Source organism: Phocoena phocoena, chromosome 12, assembly GCF_963924675.1.
Source record: "Phocoena phocoena chromosome 12, mPhoPho1.1, whole genome shotgun sequence".
Taxonomy (NCBI): Eukaryota; Metazoa; Chordata; class Mammalia; order Artiodactyla; family Phocoenidae; genus Phocoena; species Phocoena phocoena.
In genome coordinates, this window is record NC_089230.1 from 16,025,204 (window position 1) to 16,046,716 (window position 21,513).

Here is a 21,513-nt window from a genome sequence, read left to right on the forward strand (position 1 = left end):
TTTTCATCTTTAGACCCTAGATGCTGGCTTCACAGAGTGGAGACGTTTTCAGGGAAGACAAAGACAAAGCCAAGAGTACCACAGATTTGTGAAGTTCTTCCCCTATCCATTGGCACTATATGGCAGCAAACAGTTTCTAAATAGTTAAACCTTGTTCCTTTTCTTCATGTTTGTAGTGTTTCACCGAAAGCTTTTTAAAAAAAAAAAGCCATTGTTCTATTCCTTCCTCCTGTCAAAATTCAGTAGTGACATGAGGGGAAAAGGTACTGGGAACACCTAGGTATTAATATATTGAGAATTATCCTTAATGGGCTACTGGTAACACTGTACATGGTTAGGCAGTGGGCAACCAAGTCTTTCAGCAGATTACCTTCACGTGATGAATTTCAACTGCCCATGACATTAGACTGAGGTATTATTAGCTCTGTGGGCTGACATTTAACATTAGCACAACACCATCTTGTCACACCTTCAATTTGACAAAATCCTATGTAGCAGTGAAACGTTTCCCCTGATGACAGACTAGTTTCTTGAACTTCAGATGTGGTTTTAGGGAAGATATAGGGCCTCTTGGCTCAGAAATGCCTTGGCATCTCACACTGTTCACAACGGATTAAGGCTGGATGGTTCAAAAAAGTACAGGCAGTACAATTCCACTGAGCCCCCTCATCATCTTCTGTGTCTTGAGTCTTTGGTGTTTTGATGGTGGACCTTTGATCTGTAAGGAAGCAAAAATCGCAAAGTCATAAATTACTGGCAACTTTAAACACTATTTGTACTGCACAGCATGAAACAGCTTGTTAAACAAGAGAAGCATCTAGCTGAAACTGACACACATGCTTGATCCTTACAACCTGTCTCTATCAGGCTGGCACTTCTCTGCTGGGGAACAGCAACATGTACATGACATAACCACCGCAATATCTCCTCAAAGGGGAAAAGAGCATCATTTCCCCCAATTTATAGCAGGAGAAAAGGGAAGTCAATTCATATGGTAACTAATAGCCAAGATTACCATAATGTCACCTAATATGGTGAAAAGGTGTCCAACTACAATGTAATACTGCTAGTGCATTTATGTCTGATTAAAGTTTGAGTTTCATTTCTCACTGAAGTAGTATTTATATTTTTGTTTTCCACCAGGAATGGAAGTTTTTGTTAAATGTTCTCTATCTGGACAACACAAATGAAATATAAAGATGAACTAATTTCTAAAATCTTATTTATTTAACTAAATATCGACAATAGACCTTGGAGGAGTAAATCAGTACAAAAGTTTACCAGACTTTATTTCTCACTTTATTTTAAAATCATATTTATTATGGAACACTGGAAAGACTATTAGATTAAAGATTAAGAGTTGTGAGAATGGAGTTCTACTCCTGGCTCTGTTACTAACTACTAATTTCTTTGCTCTCTGATCTTAGATAATAAATCATGTAACCTCTACATCTAATCTTTCTTACCTATAAAATAAAGTCACTACAGCTTTATGAGGCCAATGTTCTAGAATGTTTGAATGTAGAGAGGTAACTTAAATATAGGGAATAATTATATTCCTCCATGGTTGTATCTAAGATGAAATTACGTTTATGAAACTACTTTTTGGGGGGAGGGAGGTACCATTTATAATTTCAGAATAGTATCCCTACAAATTATTGTGGAGACGTTTCAAGTAAAAGGAGCATGCATTGTTGGATCTCTCCAGTCAAGGTTTATAATTTGTGGTTTCCAAACTATGTTAAGACAATGTATATTAATTTGAAAATTCTACCTGCTCCATGGAGTTGATAACTAAATCCTTTTCTGCTATTTTAAAAGACAAACTATTGTATATAGTAGATGAAAATATCAAGTTTCTATAACAAATTTAAAATCATTAAGTTATGTTTGGTACTTTGTACCCCTTTAGCAGCACTTTACTGTTTGGCGTTAAACACTTTATTGCAAAATTCCCACTTTAAGCATTGGTCAGAATTTTTTAGGCATCACCACAATTTCTGGCACATGCATGGGCAGCATGGAAGTACTATTTATACAGTAATTTTCTTTAAATTGAATAACTTTAAAACAAATATCTATTTAAGGTTTACCTAAGTAAAAATATTTGAAAAATCAAGGGTCTGACAGTACTTATTAGTATCCTCTAAAACACATTAAAATAAATACAGTTAAAAAAAAGTTTGACTTTTTACCATCTACAATTATTTCACACTCCATACCTGGGAAACATTTTATAGCATAACTGTTTTAATCTGGGGATAATCCAGTCTACTTACTAGAATTTTGGTCTCACCGAGGTTAGAAAACATTCCTACCTGGCACATTTTCAGTAAAACCTTGTCTTTCCTTTTTGTTTAACTACAAAGGTTTTTTAGGAAGGCTATTCAATCTATATTAACACTTCAATCTATTATTAAGTGCCAGAATCTTCTTCATTATTTAAGTAATATCTAAGGTATCAATAGAGGACCTAAATTTTTTTTTAAATGGAAAAATCTCCAATGGTTTTCTTACATCTGCACGATCTCTTTTGGTACTTAGAATTATGACTCTTATTTATGAGTGGTATTTGGAAACTAAGTAACCACCAGAATTGAAAAAAGGAAATTAGGTGGCACAGGATGACTTGTGATTGCCACACTTCATTTTAGCTGTTAAAAAACCCTGCATTGGGCTTCCCTGGTGGCGCAGTGGTTGAGAGTCCGCCTGCCGATGCAGGGGACACGGGTTCGTGCCCCGGTCCGGGAAGGTCCCACATGCCGCGGAGCGGCTGGGCCCATGAGCCATGGCCGCTGAGCCTGCGCATCCGGAGCCTGTGTTCCGCAACGGGAGAGGCCACAACAGTGAGAGGCCCGCATACCGCAAAAGTAAACAAACAAACAAACAAACAAAAACCCATAAAAAACCCTGCATTGTCTGTTGGTGGAAATGTAAACTGATACAGCCACTACAGAGAACAGTATGGAGGTTCCTTAAAAAACTAAAAATAGAACTACCATACGACCCAGCAATCCCACTACGGGGCATATACCCTGAGAAAATCATAATTCAAAAAGAGTCATGGGATGGGGCTCTTTGGTGGAGCTAATGGCAGACTCTGGGAGGGCTCACGTCAAGGAGAACTTCCCAGAACTTCTGCTGCCAGTGTCCTTGTCCCCATAGTGAGCCACAGCCACCGCCGACTCTGCAGGAGACCCTCCAACACTAGCAGATAAAGAAACAGAGGCTAAAGACCCGTTAGCAGGAAAGTCAGCACTGGAACTCAGGACTTCTGATTGCAGAGACCACCCACACACTTCCACGTCTTCTGTCTCTCTCAAGGCCCAGCCCTGTCTTCCGAAGCGAGATCGGGTGCTGACAGGGTCTTGGTGCTCTGGCCGGATGTCAGGCCTGAGCCTCTGAGGTGGGAGAGCCAAGTTCAGGACACTGGACGACTAGAGGCCTCCCAGCCCCACGTAATATCAAACAGCGAAAGCTCTCCCAGAGACCTCCATCTCAACACTAAGACTCAGCTCCACTCAGTGCTTCACCCAGCAAACTACAGTGCTGGGTACCCTATGCCAAACAACTAGCAAGACAGGAACACAACCCCACCCATTAGCAGACAGGCTGCCTAAAATCATAATAAGGTCACAGACACCCCAAAACACACAACTGGACGTGGTCCTGCCCACCAGAAAGGCAAGATCCAGCCTCATCCACCAGAACACAGGCACCAGTCCGCTCCCCCAGGAAGCCTGCACAACCCACTGAACCAACCTTAGCCACTGGGGTCAGACACCAAAAACATGGGAACTACAAACCTGCAGCCTGTGAAAAGGAGACTCCAAACACAGTAAATTAAGCAAGATAAGACAGAGAAACACACAGCAGATGAAGGAGCAAGGTAAAAACACACCAGACCAAACAAATGAAGAGGAAATAGGCAGTCTACCTGAAAAAGAATTCAGAGTAATGATAGTAAAGATGATCCAAAATCTTGGAAATAGAATGGAGAAAATACAAGAAACCTTTAACAAGGACTTGGAAGAACGAAAGAGGAAACAAACAATGACATATAACACAATAAATGAAATTTAAAATTCTCTAGAAGAAATCAATAGCAGAATAACTGAGGCAGAAGAACGGATAAGTGACCTGGAAGATAAAATAGTAGAAATAACTACCTCAGAGCAGAATAAAGAAAAAAGAATGAAAAGAATTGAGGAAAGTCTTAGAGACCTCTGAGACAACACTGAACACACCAACATTCGAATTATAGGGGTCCCAGAAGCAGAAGAGAAAAAGAAAGGGAGTGAGAAAATATCTGAAGAGATTATAGTTGAAAACTTCCCTAATATGGGTAAGGAAATAGTCAATCAAGTCCAGGAAGCACAGACAGTCCCATACAGGATAATCCAAGGAAAAACACGCCAAGACACGTATTAATCAAACTATCAAAATTAAAAACAAAGAAAAAATATTAAAAGCAGCAGTGAAAAGTAACAATTAACATACAAGGGAATCCCCATAAGGATAACAGCTGCTCTTTCAGCAGAAACTCTGCAAGCCAGAAGGGAGTGGCAGGACATATTTAAACTGATGAAAGGGGAAAACCTACAACCAAGATTACTCTACCCAGCAAGGATCTCACCCAGATTCCACAGAGAAATTAAAACCTTTAGAGATAAAGCAAAAGCTAAGAGAATTCAGCACCACCAAACCAGCTCTACAACAAATGCTAAAGGAACTTCTCTAGGCAGGAAACACAAGAGAAGGAAAAGACTTACAATAACAAACCCAGAAGAATTAAGAAAATGGTAATAGGAACATACATATCGATAACTACCTTAAATGTAAATGGATTAAATGCTCCAACCAAAAGACACAGACTGGATGAATGGATACAAAAACAGGACACATATATATGCTGTCTACAAGAGACCCATTTCAGATCTAAGGACATATACAGACTGAAAATTAGGGGATGGAAAAAGATATTCCATGCAAATGGAAATCAAAAGAAAGCTGGAGTAGCAATTCTCATATCAGACAAAATAGACTTTAAAATAAAGACTATTACAAAAGACAAAGACGGAGACTACATAATGATCAAGGGATCAATCCAAGAAGAAGATATAACAATTGTAAATATTCATGCACCCAACATAGGAGCACCTTAATATATAAGGCAAATGCTAACAGCCACAAAAGGGGAAATCGACAGTAACACAATCATAGTTGGGGACTTTAACACCTCACTTTCACCGATGGACAGATCATCCAAAATGAAAATAAACAAGGAAACACAAGCTTTAAATGATACATTAAATAAGATGGACTTAATTGATATTTGTAGGCCATTCCATCCAAAAACAGCAGATTACACTTTCTTCGCAAGTGCTCATGGAATATTCTCCAGGATAGAACATATCTTGGCTCACAAATCAAGCCTTGGTGAATTTAAGAAAACTGAAATTGTATCAAGTATCTTTTCCGACCTCAACACTATGAGACTAGATATCAATTACGGGAAAAAATCTGTAAAAAATTCAAACACATGGAGGCTAAACAATACACTACTAAATAACCAAGAGATCACTGAAGAAATCAAAGAAGAAACCAAAAAATACCTAGGAACAAATGACAATGAAAACATGATGACCCAAAACCTATGGGATGCAGCAAAAGCAGTTCTCAGAGGGAAGTTTATCGCAATGCAATGCTACTTCCAGAAACAAGAAACATCTCAAATAAACAACCTAAACTTACACCTAAAGCAATCAGAGAAAGAACAAAAACCCCCCAAAGTTAGTAGAAGGAAAGAAATCATAAAGATCAGATCAGAAATAAATGAAAAAGAAATGAAGGAAATGACAGCAAAGATCAATAAAACTAAAAGCTGGTTCTTTAAGAAGATAAACAAAATTGATAAGCCATTAGCCAGACTCATCAAGAAAAAAAGGGAGAAGACTCAAATCAATAGAATTAGAAATGAAAAAGGAGAAGTAATAACTGACAATGCAGAAACACAAAGGAGCATGAGAGATTACTACAAGCAACTATATGCCAATAAAATGGACAACCTGGAAGAAATGGACACATTCTTAGGAAAGCAAAACCTTCCAAGACTGAACCAGGAAGAAACAGAAAATATAAACAGACCAATCACAGGCACTGAAATTGAGACTATGATTAAAAATCTTCCAACAAAAGCCCAGGACCAGATGGCTTCACAGGCGAATTCTATCAAACATTTAGAGAAGAGCTAAAACCTATCCTTCTCAAACACTTCCAAAATATAGCAGAGGGAGGAACACTCCCAAACTCATTCCATGAGGCCACCATCACCCTGCTACCAAAACCAGACAAAGATGCCACAAAAACAGGAAAACTACAGGCCAGTATAACTGATGAGCATAGATGCAAAAATCCTCAACAAAATATTGGCAAACAGAATCCAACAGCACATTAAAAGGATCATACACCATGATCAAGTGGGGTTAATCCCAGGAATGCAAGGATTCTTCAATATACACAAATCAATCAATGTGATAAACGATATTAACAAATTAAAGGAGAAAAACCATATGATCATCTCAATAGATGCAGAAAATGCTTTCGACAAAATCCAACACCCATTTATGATAAAAACCATGCAGAAAGTAGGGAGAGAGGGAACTCACCTCAACATAATAAAAGCCATATATGACAAACCCACAGCCAACATCATTCTCAATGGTGAAAAACTGAAACCATTTCCACTAAGATCAGGAACAAGACAAGGTTGCCTACTCTCACCACTATTATTCAACATAGTTTTGGAAGTTTTAGCCACAGCGATCAGAGAAGAAAAAGAAATAAAAGGAATCCAAATCGGAAAAGAAGAAGTAAAATTGTCATTGTTTGAAGATGACATGATACTATGCATAGAGAATCCTAAAGATGCTATCAGAAAAATACTAGAGCTAATCAATGAATTTGGTAGAGTAGCAGGATACAAAATTAACGCACAGAAATCTCTGGCATTTCTGTACACTAATGATGAAAAATCTGAAAGAGAAATTAAGGAAACACTCCCATTTACCATTGCAACAAAAAGAATAAAATACCTAGGAATAAACCTACCTAAGGAGACAAAAGATCTGTATGCAGAAATCTAAGACACTGAAGAAAGAAACTAAAGATGATACAAACAGATGGAGAGTTATACTATGTTCTTGGACTGGAAGAATCAACACTGTGAAAATGACTATACTACCCAAAGCAGTCTACAGATTCAGTGCAATCCCTATCAAACTACATATGGCATTTTTCATAGAACTAAAACAAAAAATTTCACAATTTGTATGAAAACAAAAAAGACCCCGAAGAGCCTAAGCAATCCTGAGAAAGAAAAACGGAGCTGGAGGAATCAGGCTCCCTGACTTCAGACTATACTACAGAGCGACAGTAAACAAGAAAGTATGGTACTGGCACAAAAACAGAAATATAGATCAATGGAACAGGATAGAAAGCCCAGAGATAAACCCATGCACCTATGGTCACCTTATCTTTGATAAAGGAGGCAAGGATACACAATGGAGAAAAGACAGCCTCTTCAATAAGTGGTGCTGGGAAAACTGGACAGCTACATGTAAAAGAATGAAATTAGAACACTCCCGAACACCATACACAAAAATAAACTCAAAATGGATTAAAGATCTAAATGTAAGGCCAGACATTATAAAACTCTTAGAAGAAAACACAGGCAGAACGCTCCATGACATAAACCACAGCAAGATCTGTTTTGACCCACCTCCTAGAGAAATGGAAATAAAACCAAAAATAAACAAATGGGACCTAATGAAACTTAAAAGCTTTTGCACAGCAAAGGAAAACATAAACAAGACAAAAAGACAACCCTCAGAATGCGAGAAAATATTTGCAAATGAAGCAACTGACAAAGGATTAATCTCCAAAACATACAAGCAGCTCATGCAGCTCAATATCAAAAAAACAAACAACCCAATCCAAAAATGGGCAGAAGACCTAAATAGACATTTCTCCAAAGAAGATATACAGGTTGCCAACAAACACATGAAAGGATGCTCAACATCACTAATCATTAGAGAAATGCAAATCAAAACTACAATGAGGTATCCCCTCACACTGGTCAGAATGGCCATCATCAAAAAACCTACAAACAATAAATGCTGGAGAGGGTGTGGAGAAAAGGAAACCCTCTTGCACTGTTGGTGGGAATGTAAATTGATACAGCCAGTATGGGGAACAGTATGGAGGTTCCTCAAAAAACTAAAAATAGAACTACCATACAATCCAACCCAGCAATCCCACTACTGGGCATATACCCTGAGAAAACCGTAATTCAAAAAGAGTCACGTACCACAATGTTCACTGCAGCTCTACTTACAATAGCCAGGACATGGAAGCAACTTAAGTGTTCATCGACAGATGAATGGATAAAGATGTGGCACATATATACAATGGAATATTACTCAGCCATAAAAAGAAACGAAATTGGGTTATTTGTAGTGAGGTGGATGAACCTAGAGACTGTCATACAGAATGAAGTTAAGTCAGAAAGAGAAAAACAAATACCGTATGCTAACACATATATATGGAATCTAAAAAAAAAGAAAAATGGGGGCTTCCCTGGTGGCGCAGTGGTTGAGAGTCCGCCTGCCGATGCAGGGGACACGGGTTCGTGCCCCGGTCTGGGAGGATCCCACGTGCCGCGGAGCGGCTGGGCCCGTGAGCCATGGCCGCTGGGCCTGCGCGTCCGGAGCCTGTGCTCCGCGACAGGAGAGGCCACAGCAGTGAGAGGCCCGCGTACCGCAAAAAAATAAAATAAAAAAAAAAAAGAAAAATGGTTATGAAGAACCTAGGGGCAGGACAGGAATAAAGATGCGCAGACGTAGAGAATGGACTTGACGACACGGAGAGGGGAAAGTGTAAGCTGGGGCAAAGTGAGAGAGTGGCACGGACATATATACGCTACCAAATGTAAAACACATAGCTAGTGGGAAGCAGCTGCATAGCACAGGGAGATCAGCTCGGTGCTTTGTGACTACCTAGAGGGGTGGGATAGGGAGGGTGGGAGGGAGACACAAGAGGGAGGAGATATGGGGATGTATGTATATATATATATAGCTGATTCACTTTGTTATACAGCAGAAACTAACACACCACTGTAAAGCAATTATACTCCAATAAAGATGTTAAAAAAAAAAACAAACAAAAAACACCCCTGCATTGAGAAGCAGAACTGATTTCAAGAACTAAGTAAACCTCTATAAGTGAAACTAGTAACTCCCTATTTTAGCTTTAAGGCAAAAATGACTGATTCTTTATTTCTCCCAAAGTAGCCAGTACACAAGCTTCTATCTTTTGTGCAAAGGTTTTTAAGTACTGGAGTTTTTCTTTTCGAATTTTTTATCATGGGAGAACGGTGAAATAAATCCTCAGGCACTTATCCTGCTTCTACAACTCTCAAGACAAATCTTATATCATCTATATTCCACCTCCCTCCTAACCTCAACACATAGGTACTGGTACTGGATTATGTGGAAACAAAACAGAATCTTTTTATATGAAAATTTTAGTTTTTGAAAGACAGTAAAAAAGAGTGTATTAAGGCAACTCATTTAGAGGCTAAAATACCCACTTTGCTTATTTTAGGAAGCTAGCCTATACCACTGTTTTCTTTATCCCTATATTCAATTAACATCCAAATAGCATCCAATGTCTGAACACTGGCTTCCCCACGTACTATGCCAAATACCCTAATCTCACTTTTACTCCTTTGTAATAAGAGTTCATTACGTTCCAGCTAACGATGTTTAAAGACATTTAAATTAAAAAATATGAAGATAAAGCTAGGCCTAATTAAATTATACTTGAACAAAAATGAGTGGACAGCAAAGGATACTGAAAGAGACTATGAAAATTCTTGTAACAAACTAAAAAACTAGTAACATACTTGTTTCTTTCTTATTCCCATTTTATATGTTTTTTAATGCCTGGAGTAAAAAAACCCACACAAATGTTCCCACATTTCTTAGTTTGGTGTCTATACAGTCTGTGAATATCAGTGATGTAAAAATGATAATAGGTAATTATTTTAAAAAACCATTCGTCTGAAATTCAGAGTATTTTGATTACAGACAACTATGCGTAAACTATATAGGACAGAATACTCACGAAAAATAAACTTTCCTAAGGTGTCTTCCTTAATGTTTGTCTAAAATTTCAAAGAATGCAAGTTTCCGCACCTGGTGATCTTTTTTTTTTTTTTGGCCAAGATTTGCTATTTTGGGAGTATATGATGAATCCTTAGGACATGCATATTACTTTTCAAGAGCTAAGTACATTACATTTTTGCACCCCTCCAAATCCCAGCATGTAAGTGAAAATAAATATCTTCCGAATGAATCCATCCAAGAATGCCGAAGTTTGAAGCACTTCTAGAGTGGAAGGTTTTCCAAAACCTTGCTTTTCAAAATGCAACAGTTCTCACGCTTACTGGACACACTAACCTTTGGGTTTTGGTGGCACAGGACCTACAAATCCAATATTGTCATAAAAGTTATGAATAGCGCTGGGATTAAAATGTGGTCCTGAAATACATAAAAAGTAAGTATATCAATGCTTATAGCTCAAAAATATTAAAAAAATTGTTAAAAAAAACCAAATACTTTTTTCTAAAAAATATCACAGTATAAATAGAAGAAATAAATACTTTTTGCACCTCTAATGTCAAATTACATGTCAGGGCTTCAAAAACAGCTGAGATAGGTATAATATAGTACCCATAACAGAGGTCTAAGTGGTAAATTGGGGAAGAAGTCAAATTAATGCCAGTAAGACAGTAACAGAATTAGAACTAGACCCCTGTTCTATGTGACAAGATAACTTAAAATTTAACAATTTAAAATACAATTTTAACATGGTCTTAAGCAACTAAATAGCTTGGCTTCAAGTAAGTATAAAAACCTTGTAGTAATGTAATACAATGCTTCAGATTTTAAACAAAAGCAACAAGTTCAAGAATTATAGTTTCTAGACTGGCACTAACTTCCTTTTTCTCTCCAAAGTTAAATTATGGCATTTTCAATGAATATTTCAAGATAAACTGCTTACTGACTAAAATAAAACAAATCATCTTTCAGTTTAATGGATTTTGGCACATACTAAGAAGTATGATTAAGGGCTTATTTTTTGGCTTCTTCCCTTTCCTGTCTTTTCCATTCTATATATTTCTATTATTTCTAAACTTCAGAATTAGGTTTAAGTTATAAATATTCCTTTTAGTTGTCTATCGAACTGAATTGTAAACATTTTTTTGTTTTACAATAAGCAGTTATTGCTTGTCAAGAATAGCTCAAGTATATAATAAGCTATCATTGTCCTAAAAATATATAAGCCGTATTTTTATTTTCTTCTCTATTTTAGCAATTAAGAAAGTACCATTAGGGTGGCGATGCCTTTTAAATTATGTTCTTAAAAGCATAATTCTTGAAAGGGAAAAAGGTATATGAGGTACGTACATCTTAATCTCATTAAATATTGTACCAGATTATACTAATACATAACAGCAATACTTGACAATACAGCCAGACATACTAATCACTGTCTTCCCTTAACACATGACTAAAGGGGATTTGAAGGCTATACAATGTATCAAATTACTCCTCAACCAAATACATAACTTTGGGGGGGAGTGGAGAGTGAGTGAAAACAAAAATCCAAGTAGCACTATACGCTCCAAAGTCAAATCTGAAACAGTAAGATCACAATTGATAAGTCTGGTTTTAGCCATGGGAAAAGAGTTGGTAAAAATGAATTTCAGCTGAGTATGCATTGAACTTTACCTCTGGCTTGAAAAAGATCAATTTCTTTGGTTAAGCAGTCAATGTCAATCTGGAGTTGTCTATTACAACTTCTCAATTGCTGCATTTCTTCGAGCTGAAAAATAATTCCATGTGAGAAGGATCTACATTGAACTCTTGTGTTATTAGCTAAGAAAGAGTGAAATTTTGCAGGGGGAGGTAAGGACAGAGAAAGAAGTATGAATTAAGAGCATTTCTAGAAAACAAGATCAAGCTTTTATACTTATGACAGATTGCCTATTCTCATGTTCAAGCATAGCAGGCACAACAGTTAGAGAAAGAGACTTACTGAAGGTATTTGGGATATGGAATTTGATCTTTTCAGACGCCTTCGAGTTAGATTATTTTCCATTTCATTGACCTCAGATTTTAGTTTATCCAGCTTTTTCTTTTGAATCTCAAGTTCTCTTTGAAGTCGTTCCATTCTGGCCTTCTGATGTACCAAAAGAGCTGCAATACATATTAGTAAATATGAGGACCCACCCAGGTTAGTCAATTAACCTTTAAACAGCCTTGGGAAAACAAAACAAATGACTACTTCTGTGACAAACAAAAGGCTGCCAAGAACCCCAAAGATAACAATAACACAAAATATTGTGAGTTAAACATTTAAAATTTCAAAATTTTTTACTTGAAAATTATTTTAATCATTTAAGCATACAAATGTCACTCATTTTTGGGGGGGGAGGTTTTAATATGGCCAATGACAGCATTTTTGCCTATAACCGCTCAAAAGGTCTAGTAGAGTCAATTAACCTACTTACTATTTAATTCAAATTTGACCCCTTGAAAGGATAAGCCCCTCTACTCCAAAAAGTCTGACATGTTTGGACTATACATAAGGTATCCTAAAATAGACATGTTATAGATATTTTAGAAGGGAACATGAGTTAGGTTAAATCCATTTTGATGTATACAACAAATAAAACTGATTTCAATTCATATGAATGTTAACATTAAATTCCTCAAACTGCAAATTAAAAACAATACCATTCAGATAAATCAAACACATTTTCTTATATTGCAATTACATTTTGTGAAAATATTTTCCTAAGATTTCATAAGGAAAGAAAATAAGCAATCAATCTTGTCGCATGAATGATGAATTGCTTGGGAAACCTTATTAAACCATAAAAATTGGTATATGTTCCTGCCATCTCTGGACAATGTGAGCTTCACTTCTTAGGACACTGGACTGGTAGTGAAGATACCTGAATAGACTTCTATTAAAAGGCAGCTTGGGATGATTCTACCATGAGAAAACAGGCAGATTTTGGAAAATACAATAAATAACCTCTAAAAATGAAAAAGTCAAGTCGATTAAACAGATTAGATTAATGCTAAACAGTCATCATCAATCAAACTCAAATTTCCATGAATCTAAAAAATAAGGAAAAGGCTATATACATTCAGGCCATTCAATCTGGTAGTGTATTCTAGAATCAAATTAGGGTGTGAGGTGTGGGAGGCTAGTTAGGCTCAAGTACTTTAAAATTAACTTTAAACAATACATAATTTTTCCCAACAAAAATTTGACACTAATATAATCCACAGGTATTTCCTCTGTAATTCTTCTTTCTTACTTATTGGAAGAAAAGAGTATTAGGGCATTATGTTTCAAGTTTTAAAAACCATGACTGATTCTTGCTACCCTCTCTCCCATTTTAATATATATTCTAAGAACACAGGGCAGTGTTTTTGGAGGTACACATGTTCCTGGTAGAAAACTCACCATGTCTCTGTACCTCCATACCTACCCCAAGCTTGTTCTGTCAGGCTTTTATTAATTTGGTTTATTTTATTTGAATTGCAGACTTTTATCCCTCTATTTCCAAAATATAAGAATTCTGCATTAGGGTTTATTTTATTCTCTTAAAAAAGATGAGGAGTGGGCTGTTAATTTTTGAGTGGGATAATAAGAGGAGAAAGACGGAGGCACGAAGTGGGAATGAAGGGCAAGGCAAAGGAGAACTAGGAGTACGTAATACACTTTCCTTCGTTTCTAAACCCTAACTACCTACCAACATGTCTCAAGTGGCATTAGACATTTGTTCAAATTAATGATTACTTAAAAGCAGTATTTCTTAAAAGTAATGGAGATTTTCTCCCTAAAAGTTTTTTCCTAAATATGTAAAAAAAAAAAAAAACCCACAACTTTTAAAAAATACATTTATTTATTTATTTTATTTTTGGCCGCACTGGGTCTTCATTGCTGTGCACAGGCTTTCTCTAGTTGCCGCGAGCGGGGGCTACTCTTCTAAAACACATTTACTTAGTGGTTCTAATGATATGTGATAATTCATATGTGCGCTGAATTGGAAAATAAGATATACATTTGTTATATTATTTAATATTATATATGGAGAGGGGATAAGAACAGATTTTCTAAGAAACTGAAACTCAACCTATATTACACTCTGAGTGGTCAAAATTCATACCACGAGGGCAGGGAGAGAACCTCAAAGTAAGGAGTTATAACAATTAAATACGAAGAATCAATTATATTAGAGAGGACTTCCATTTAAAGATGATTGAGCATTGCATTTACATAATCTTCTGCCTCCTGAAACCCCATGAAAATGACAGAGGAATAAAACTGATAGAATCCAACAATGATAAAAAATAGGAAGAAGGCAATAAATGGACGAGAAATTTCAACAAGTTTCTGGAGAATGAAAGTAGATGAAGTGGCATAGGTTTATGAAGGAGGAAGCTACAGTCTCATAGACAAGTACTGTACTGCAAAGAGGCAGCTAACTTGCCTGCAGAAACCTAAAGAGGCTCCAGACTTTGGAGAATGAAGGTAACAACAGAAGGCAGAAGTGAGGAGTGGGCCAGAAAAGGGGGTTAATTGGATGTCTCTTTATGGAACAGCTGATCTCTCCCCATCCTGTGGAAGGGCAGGTAGCTGTATGCTTATTCTTAAGGCTCCTTCAAACACACATTTCTCAAGCTGGTTCCCATACACAAAGAATGCTAGGTGGTGACAGTGGAGTGTTCTCTTGCAGCAGAAGGCTCTTCACTTATTCCTCACAAAGCAAAGTCTGCCAAGTGATGAGTCTCACTTGCTTACCCAGGGCTTTTAGCCCTCATAGTCCTTCATTCTCAAATATGAAGCAATAGCCAAGGATCACCACACGTTTGAGGAACATCTGACATGTGAAAGACCTAGATAAAGAGAAAGACTAAACCCAGACTAAGTGAATATAACTGAATAGGGAGATGAGAGAACTCAACTTCTAATGAACACCATTAAGAGAGTTCAGACAATGAGCATCCTTAATAAAACAGCAATCGGCTATGAAAAAGGAATCGGAGAACTAGCTCTTAGAAATTAAAAACATTACTGCTGAAATGAACATTTCATACATGGACTGAAAGAAAATTTAAGGAAATCTCAACTACAAAACAGAAGGACAAGGAGGTGGGATATACTGAGAATATGACAATGAGAAATAAATAGAAAATTGGTCCAGGACGTTATATAGCTGATTAAAATAAGTTCTGGAAAGAGGCAATAAGAAACTGGAAACCAGGAGATTTCCTGGTCTGAAGGGAGACGCTAGCCTTCAAACTGAAGGTCCAATGAATGCAGAAAAATGGACGATTAAAAAAAAAAAGACCTATACCTAGATACATTACTGTGGTCTATATAGAGTAGTTATACATAGAATATATGTGTGTGTGTGTATATATACACACACACACACAAGCATGTATACCTTGATAAAATTAAAATAATATCCAATTATATACAAGTAGTTAAACCATAATAAGGCACAGGTAACGACTATGCTGCAGCTTCATTTGTAATATTTGCATTGTAATAATATTTTAATTATTCAGCCAAATCACATTAATTTTCCCTATTCTGGAATCCTAAATTATTTAAATCGTAATGGAACTGAAATTACTTTTTGTACTACTTCAAAGGGCATTAAGTAAATTACTACCATGAGTGAAGTGTGAAGGAAGGAAACAAAGGCAATAAACTACGTCAAGAGCTTACATATTATTACTTTGTATTTATAAATCATTTCACACTAAAGGGGAATCTTTTTTTGTTAGATGAGTTCATTTCATTTTTCACTTGGAAAAATTCAGCGTTTTAGATTTTTCATGATAAAGTACATTTCTCAATTAAACTGCAATCTCCTTGAGGGTAAACATTTTTGTACCATCTTGTATCTATTTTTAACCCTGAAAATTGTAGGCACTTGATAAATACCTATTACATGTAAAATAACAATAATTTGACTTTTAATGGATAGTAAAATGAAATAGAAATGTCTAGGAAATACTGTTAAAACAAAATTGGACATTTATTTTAAAGTCTCCTTGAATGTGTACTTCTAATATGTTTTACTTAGCAAAATTTTAATAATTTTAAAATATGGCAAGACTTTTTTAGGTTGCTGACACTGCAGAAAGATGGCTCTTTCATATGCTAGTTCTACTAAGGAAATAAGGGTTATATTTAACATTTCAATCATACAACGATTTCTTCAGTTTTCCAAACTTAACTATCCACCTTGTCCTTTTAAATACACAAAAAAGGAGGAGGAATAACAGGTAGAGAAAAAATACTCAGTACGCTTTAAATCTTCTTTCAGTCAAAATTAAATTTTAATGAATAAAAGTAATTTCGGCATGCAACGCCCCCTGGTGGTTGTTAAAATAACTGACAATTACTAAGGCTCTTAAAACCGCTTCTATAGGCATACTAGATATTTCACACAGCAATCTTGGAAAACGTAGTCTTTACCAAACTTTGGCCAGCTTCCAATAAACAATGGAGACAATTAATTACTCAACTTTATTTGTAAATAGAAAAACTCACCTGAAGTTTCAGACAGCGCTAGCTTTACTAATTTTAGGCATTCTATAAATGTAAATGACATCTAATTTCTCCAGAAGTTAAAAAAAAAAAATAAGAGAATTGGATGGGCATATTAAAAAAAAGATGCCTTTGCCATTGGAAAACGTACCAGGCATTTATGGATACAAAGATTTTAGGCTTATTTAAAAAAAAAGAGAGAGAGTGAAGGAGATAAACTTTATCACTGGAAACATAAGACACTTATTTCTACTGTCTTTAAAATTTTTGTCTGTCAGGGCAATTTTAAATGCCCAAGTGTGGTACCATGTGGCCTAAGTCATTGTACCCCAAAAGGCACAATGCCACCTTCTAAAATAAATCAAGATTTCTCTGGACTGTAACTGCAGACAGCAGGGATATTTAGATGTTTTATATACCACTGTATAATTACAATCACTTATTTGGTGATTGAGTCACAAGATTCAGAGACGGCAATTACCCTTTAAAATAAAGCATGCTGATGTTTTAATCTATTTTGCCACTTTTAAGGACAGCTTGAAATCAGATCTTGCAACAGTGTTGCAACTGGGCCTGTAATCTGGGCAACACATTTTACAACAAAACCATGAAAATAATGCTTAACCTCTATAATTATTTTTAAGAAATTTAAATTACTTATATATTAGTATTAATAACAGATGAGTATGGGACCCCTGCTAGACAACTTTGTTGTCATTTATTTGCATATAATTAAGATGCTGCATGTACTCTTACAGCATTATGATACAGATACTGTCTAAAAGCTTTGTTTTAGAGAAGAAGAAAACTGGGGCCTACAGACACCTAAAAAGCCTCAAAGAAATACAACTGGATGAACCATAATAGGAATTGGGAATGTTCATAGCTTAGAAAGATTTATACTTTAAAAGGGGATATGGTAGTTATTTTCAAGTTTTTGAAGGGATGCCATATGAAAGAGAAATAAGAAATAAGGCCAGTTCAATATGAGTTCAAGGAGTATCACTATAACTAAAGAGGAGATACACACAAGATTTCTGTTCTTTTCTCTCAAAATCTTGGAGTGGAGAAGGGCTTTCTAAACATAAACAGAAGCCAGAGGAAAAAAAGATTAAAAAGTTTGAATGTACAAAAATAAAAAAATTTATAAAACAACAAAAAAATTTATTGACCAAGTTAAAAGTAACAACATATTAGAAAAAACAGACTAGGCACAAAACAAGCAAGTTCACAAAATAAGAAATACAAATGGTTTAAAAATTAATACATGAAAAGATGCTCAACCTCACTCATATTCAAAGATGCAAATTTAAAAACACAAAACAATATATTTTTACCTATCAGACAGACAAAGATGTATTTTTTTCAATCACCTGCATAGTGATGGGTGGGAGAAAGAAAGAAGAAAAGGACATTCTTATAAATATTACTAAAAATGTTCCCCATGTATAAATATAGGAGTATAAACTGGTAGAATCTCTTTAGAGAGAGTCTCAAAATTAAAATTGGCAACATGCTCTGAGGCGGTCATCAGTGTCCTTCACCAAATATTTCGGCCTCTCTGCTTTCCAGGTATGTGGTAGAACGGCGCCTCTCCATTCTCTCTGAATTAGGGGTGGCTATGTGGACTTGTTTTTTCTAAAGAGTAACAAGTGTCGGAGCAGAAGCTTAAGGAGTCAGAGCTGATTTGCTGTATGTCCTTTGCCTTGCCTGAGCAATCACGGAAGCACAGAGATGGAGCTTCCCTTAACCTGGGCACCTAAGTGAGGATGATGTAGAAGAGCCCACCAGCTAATCTAATTGGCAAGTGAACTAGAAATAAACCTTTGCTGTTTAAAGACACAGTTTCTTACAGCAGCATAACCAAGCCTAAATGATACATCTATCAAGATTAAAAATGCACATATCCTTCGACAGAGCAGTATTCCACTCCTGGGAATCTCTTCTGCCAACATACTTGGGTGTCGGCAAAATTTGTATGCACAAAATTTTTACTGCAGCAGTTTGTAAAAACAAGACCCTAAGATCTGTCAAAAAAGGACTGATTAGAGATCATGTACAAAATACTATGCAGTCTTCTTTTTTTTTGCGGTACGTGGGCCCCTCACTGTTGTGGCCTCTCCCGTTGCGGAGCACAGGCTCCGGACGCGCAGGCTCAGCGGCCATGGCTCATGGGCCCAGCCGCTCCGCGGCATGTGGGATCTTCCCGGACCGGGGCACGAACCCGCGCCCCCTGCATCGGCAGGCGGACTCTCAACCACTGCGCCACCAGGGAAGCCCTATGCAGTCATTTTTAAAAGAAGCAGATCTGCAATGCCTGACATGGAATACTCTCAAAGAGATAAAAACAAAAACACTGATAAAGACAGAGAGTAAAATACTATGCTTCATTTGTATAAAAAAAGGTATAAATATGCTTCATATACAATTTCAATTTCTAGAAGAACACGAAATGAACTGTTTGTGACCAGCTACTGGTTGTCTCTGGGGAGGGGAACTTCCCATCATAAACCCTTTTTGGTCTGTTTGCATTTTTAAAAAAAATGAAGTATATTTAGAAAAATGTTTTGGTGTAATCCCTATAGAATCCTAGCTGACTTCTTTGTAGAAGGTGACAAGCTGATTCTAAATTATATATGGAGTAGCAGGAGACCTCAAAGAGCCAATCTAAAAAAAGAACAAAGTAGAATTTACCTGCCCCAATTTCAAAACTTACTAAAAAGTAACAATAATCAGTGTAGTAATGGCATAAGGATAGACATACAGATAATAAAAAAAACCCTGAAAGTCCAGAAATAAACCCACGTGTTTACAGTCAACTCATTTTCTACAAAGGTCCCAAGACCATTCAATGGGAAAAGAAGAGTCTTTTCAACAAATGGTGCTGGACTGCTATATTTAAAATAGAGAACCAACAAGGACCTACTGTATAGCACAGGGAACTCTGTTCAATATTCTGTAACAACCTCAACAGGAAAAGAATTTGAAAAAGAGTAGATACAAGTATACCTATAGCTGAGTCACTTCGCTGTGCACCTGAAACTAACACAACATTGTTAATCAACTCTACTCCAGTATAGAAAAGAAAAAGAAAAGGCCACCTATGGTACAGGAGAGAACTTCGCAGCAACAACACAACAGCCCAAATGGTGACGGGACATCTGGACTGCCACATGCACAAGAATGAAACTGGACGCTTATCTCATACCATTACACAGAAATTAACTCAAAATAGATGAAAGACCAAAATTTAAGCTCTAAAACAATAAAACTCTCAGGAGAAAACACAGGGGTAAATCCTGATGACCCTGGATTTGGCAAATGATTCTTAGATATGACAGCAAAAATATAAATAATGAAAGGAAAAAGATAACTTGGGCTTCAGCAAAATTAAAAACTTGTGCTTCAGGGACACTATCAAAGTGACAGGATAACTCACAGAATGGGAGAAAATAGTTGCAAATCATATAAGGGACTTATATCTAGAATATACAGAGAACTCATACAATTCACTAATAAATAACCCAATTAAAGAATAGGCAAAGGAAATAAACAGGCATTTCTCCAAAGAAAATATACAAATGGCCAGTGAGTACATGAAATGATCCTTGACATCATTAGCCAACAGAGAAATGTAAGTCAAAACCACAATGAGATACCACTTTACAGCCACTAGGATGGCAAGAATCAAAGAAAAAAGCAACTGTGGTGAAGGATGTGGAGAAATCAAAACCCTCGCACATTGTTGGTGGGAATGCAAAATGGTGCAGCCACTGTGGAAAACAGTTCATTCCTCAAATGGCTAAACACAGAGCTACCACAGGACCCAACAATTCTACTCTTACGTGTATACCTACACATATGTGTATACATATGTCCACACAAAAACTTGTACACAGATGTTCACAGCAGCATTATTCACAATAGGCAAAAGCTGGAAACCACCTAAATGTCCATGAACTGATGAAAGAATGAACAAAATGCAGTATATCTATACAATGGCACAATGGGCCATAAAAAGGAATGAAGTCCTAACACGTGTTACAAGGTGGATGAGCTTTTAAAACATTATGCTAGGTGAAAAAAGCTAGTCACAAAAGACTGCATATTATGTAGTTCCTCTTATAGGAAATGTCCAGAATATGTAAGTCTACGGCGACAGAAGGTAGATTAGTGACTACTTAGGGCTGAGGGTGGAGGTGATGGGATAGGAGGTGACAGATAAAGGGTATGGAGCTTCTTTTGGAAGTGATGAAAATGTTCTAATATTGGTTGTGGTGATGGTTACACACATGTGACTATACTAAAAATCACTGACTTGTACACTGTAAATGACTGATGAACTTTATCTCAATAAATGTTAAAATAATGACTAAGACTTTTTTAAAGTAAATTAAAAGAATGAAATATTCGTACATGCTAAAATAAAATGATCTTAAGATGTTAAACAAAAAATGTATATAATATATCCCCAAAGAGTATGTTTATGTTATACATACTGTAGAGTATGTACATATTATATAATGCCACATATATGTATTTATGTATACTCATATACATATATTGCATTCCCATTAAAAAAAAGTGTGTGAGACAGAGAGAGAGAGTAATTATAAAGGGAAGGAGGATCAAGAACTGCTAATGGAGATTACCTCTGATAATTAAACAGTGGGATGGCTGGGGGAAGGGACAGGTCAGGGGTCAAAAGGAGACATTTTTATCATATCTTCCCTTTTTTGGGTTAAATTTCTTTTACCATATGGACATGTTTTTTTCATTAATACTTGTGGAAAATTCAGTTTA

At 36.3% G+C, this 21,513-nt stretch overlaps 1 protein-coding gene across 1 annotated transcript in view; it reads right to left on the reverse strand.

Moving 5' to 3' along the window:
• Nucleotides 1-122: 122 nt before the first annotated feature.
• TAB2 (TGF-beta activated kinase 1 (MAP3K7) binding protein 2) overlaps nucleotides 123-21,513 on the reverse strand; it is a 37,234-nt gene continuing 15,843 nt past the window's right edge. The window contains exons 3-6 of the mRNA XM_065889051.1: nucleotides 12,163-12,323; nucleotides 11,856-11,949; nucleotides 10,521-10,601; nucleotides 123-718 (exon numbers count right to left, since the gene is read on the reverse strand). Of these exons, the coding sequence (XP_065745123.1) occupies nucleotides 576-718; nucleotides 10,521-10,601; nucleotides 11,856-11,949; nucleotides 12,163-12,323 (479 nt within the window). The 3' untranslated portion in view covers nucleotides 123-575. The remainder of the gene's footprint in view (nucleotides 719-10,520; nucleotides 10,602-11,855; nucleotides 11,950-12,162; nucleotides 12,324-21,513) is intronic.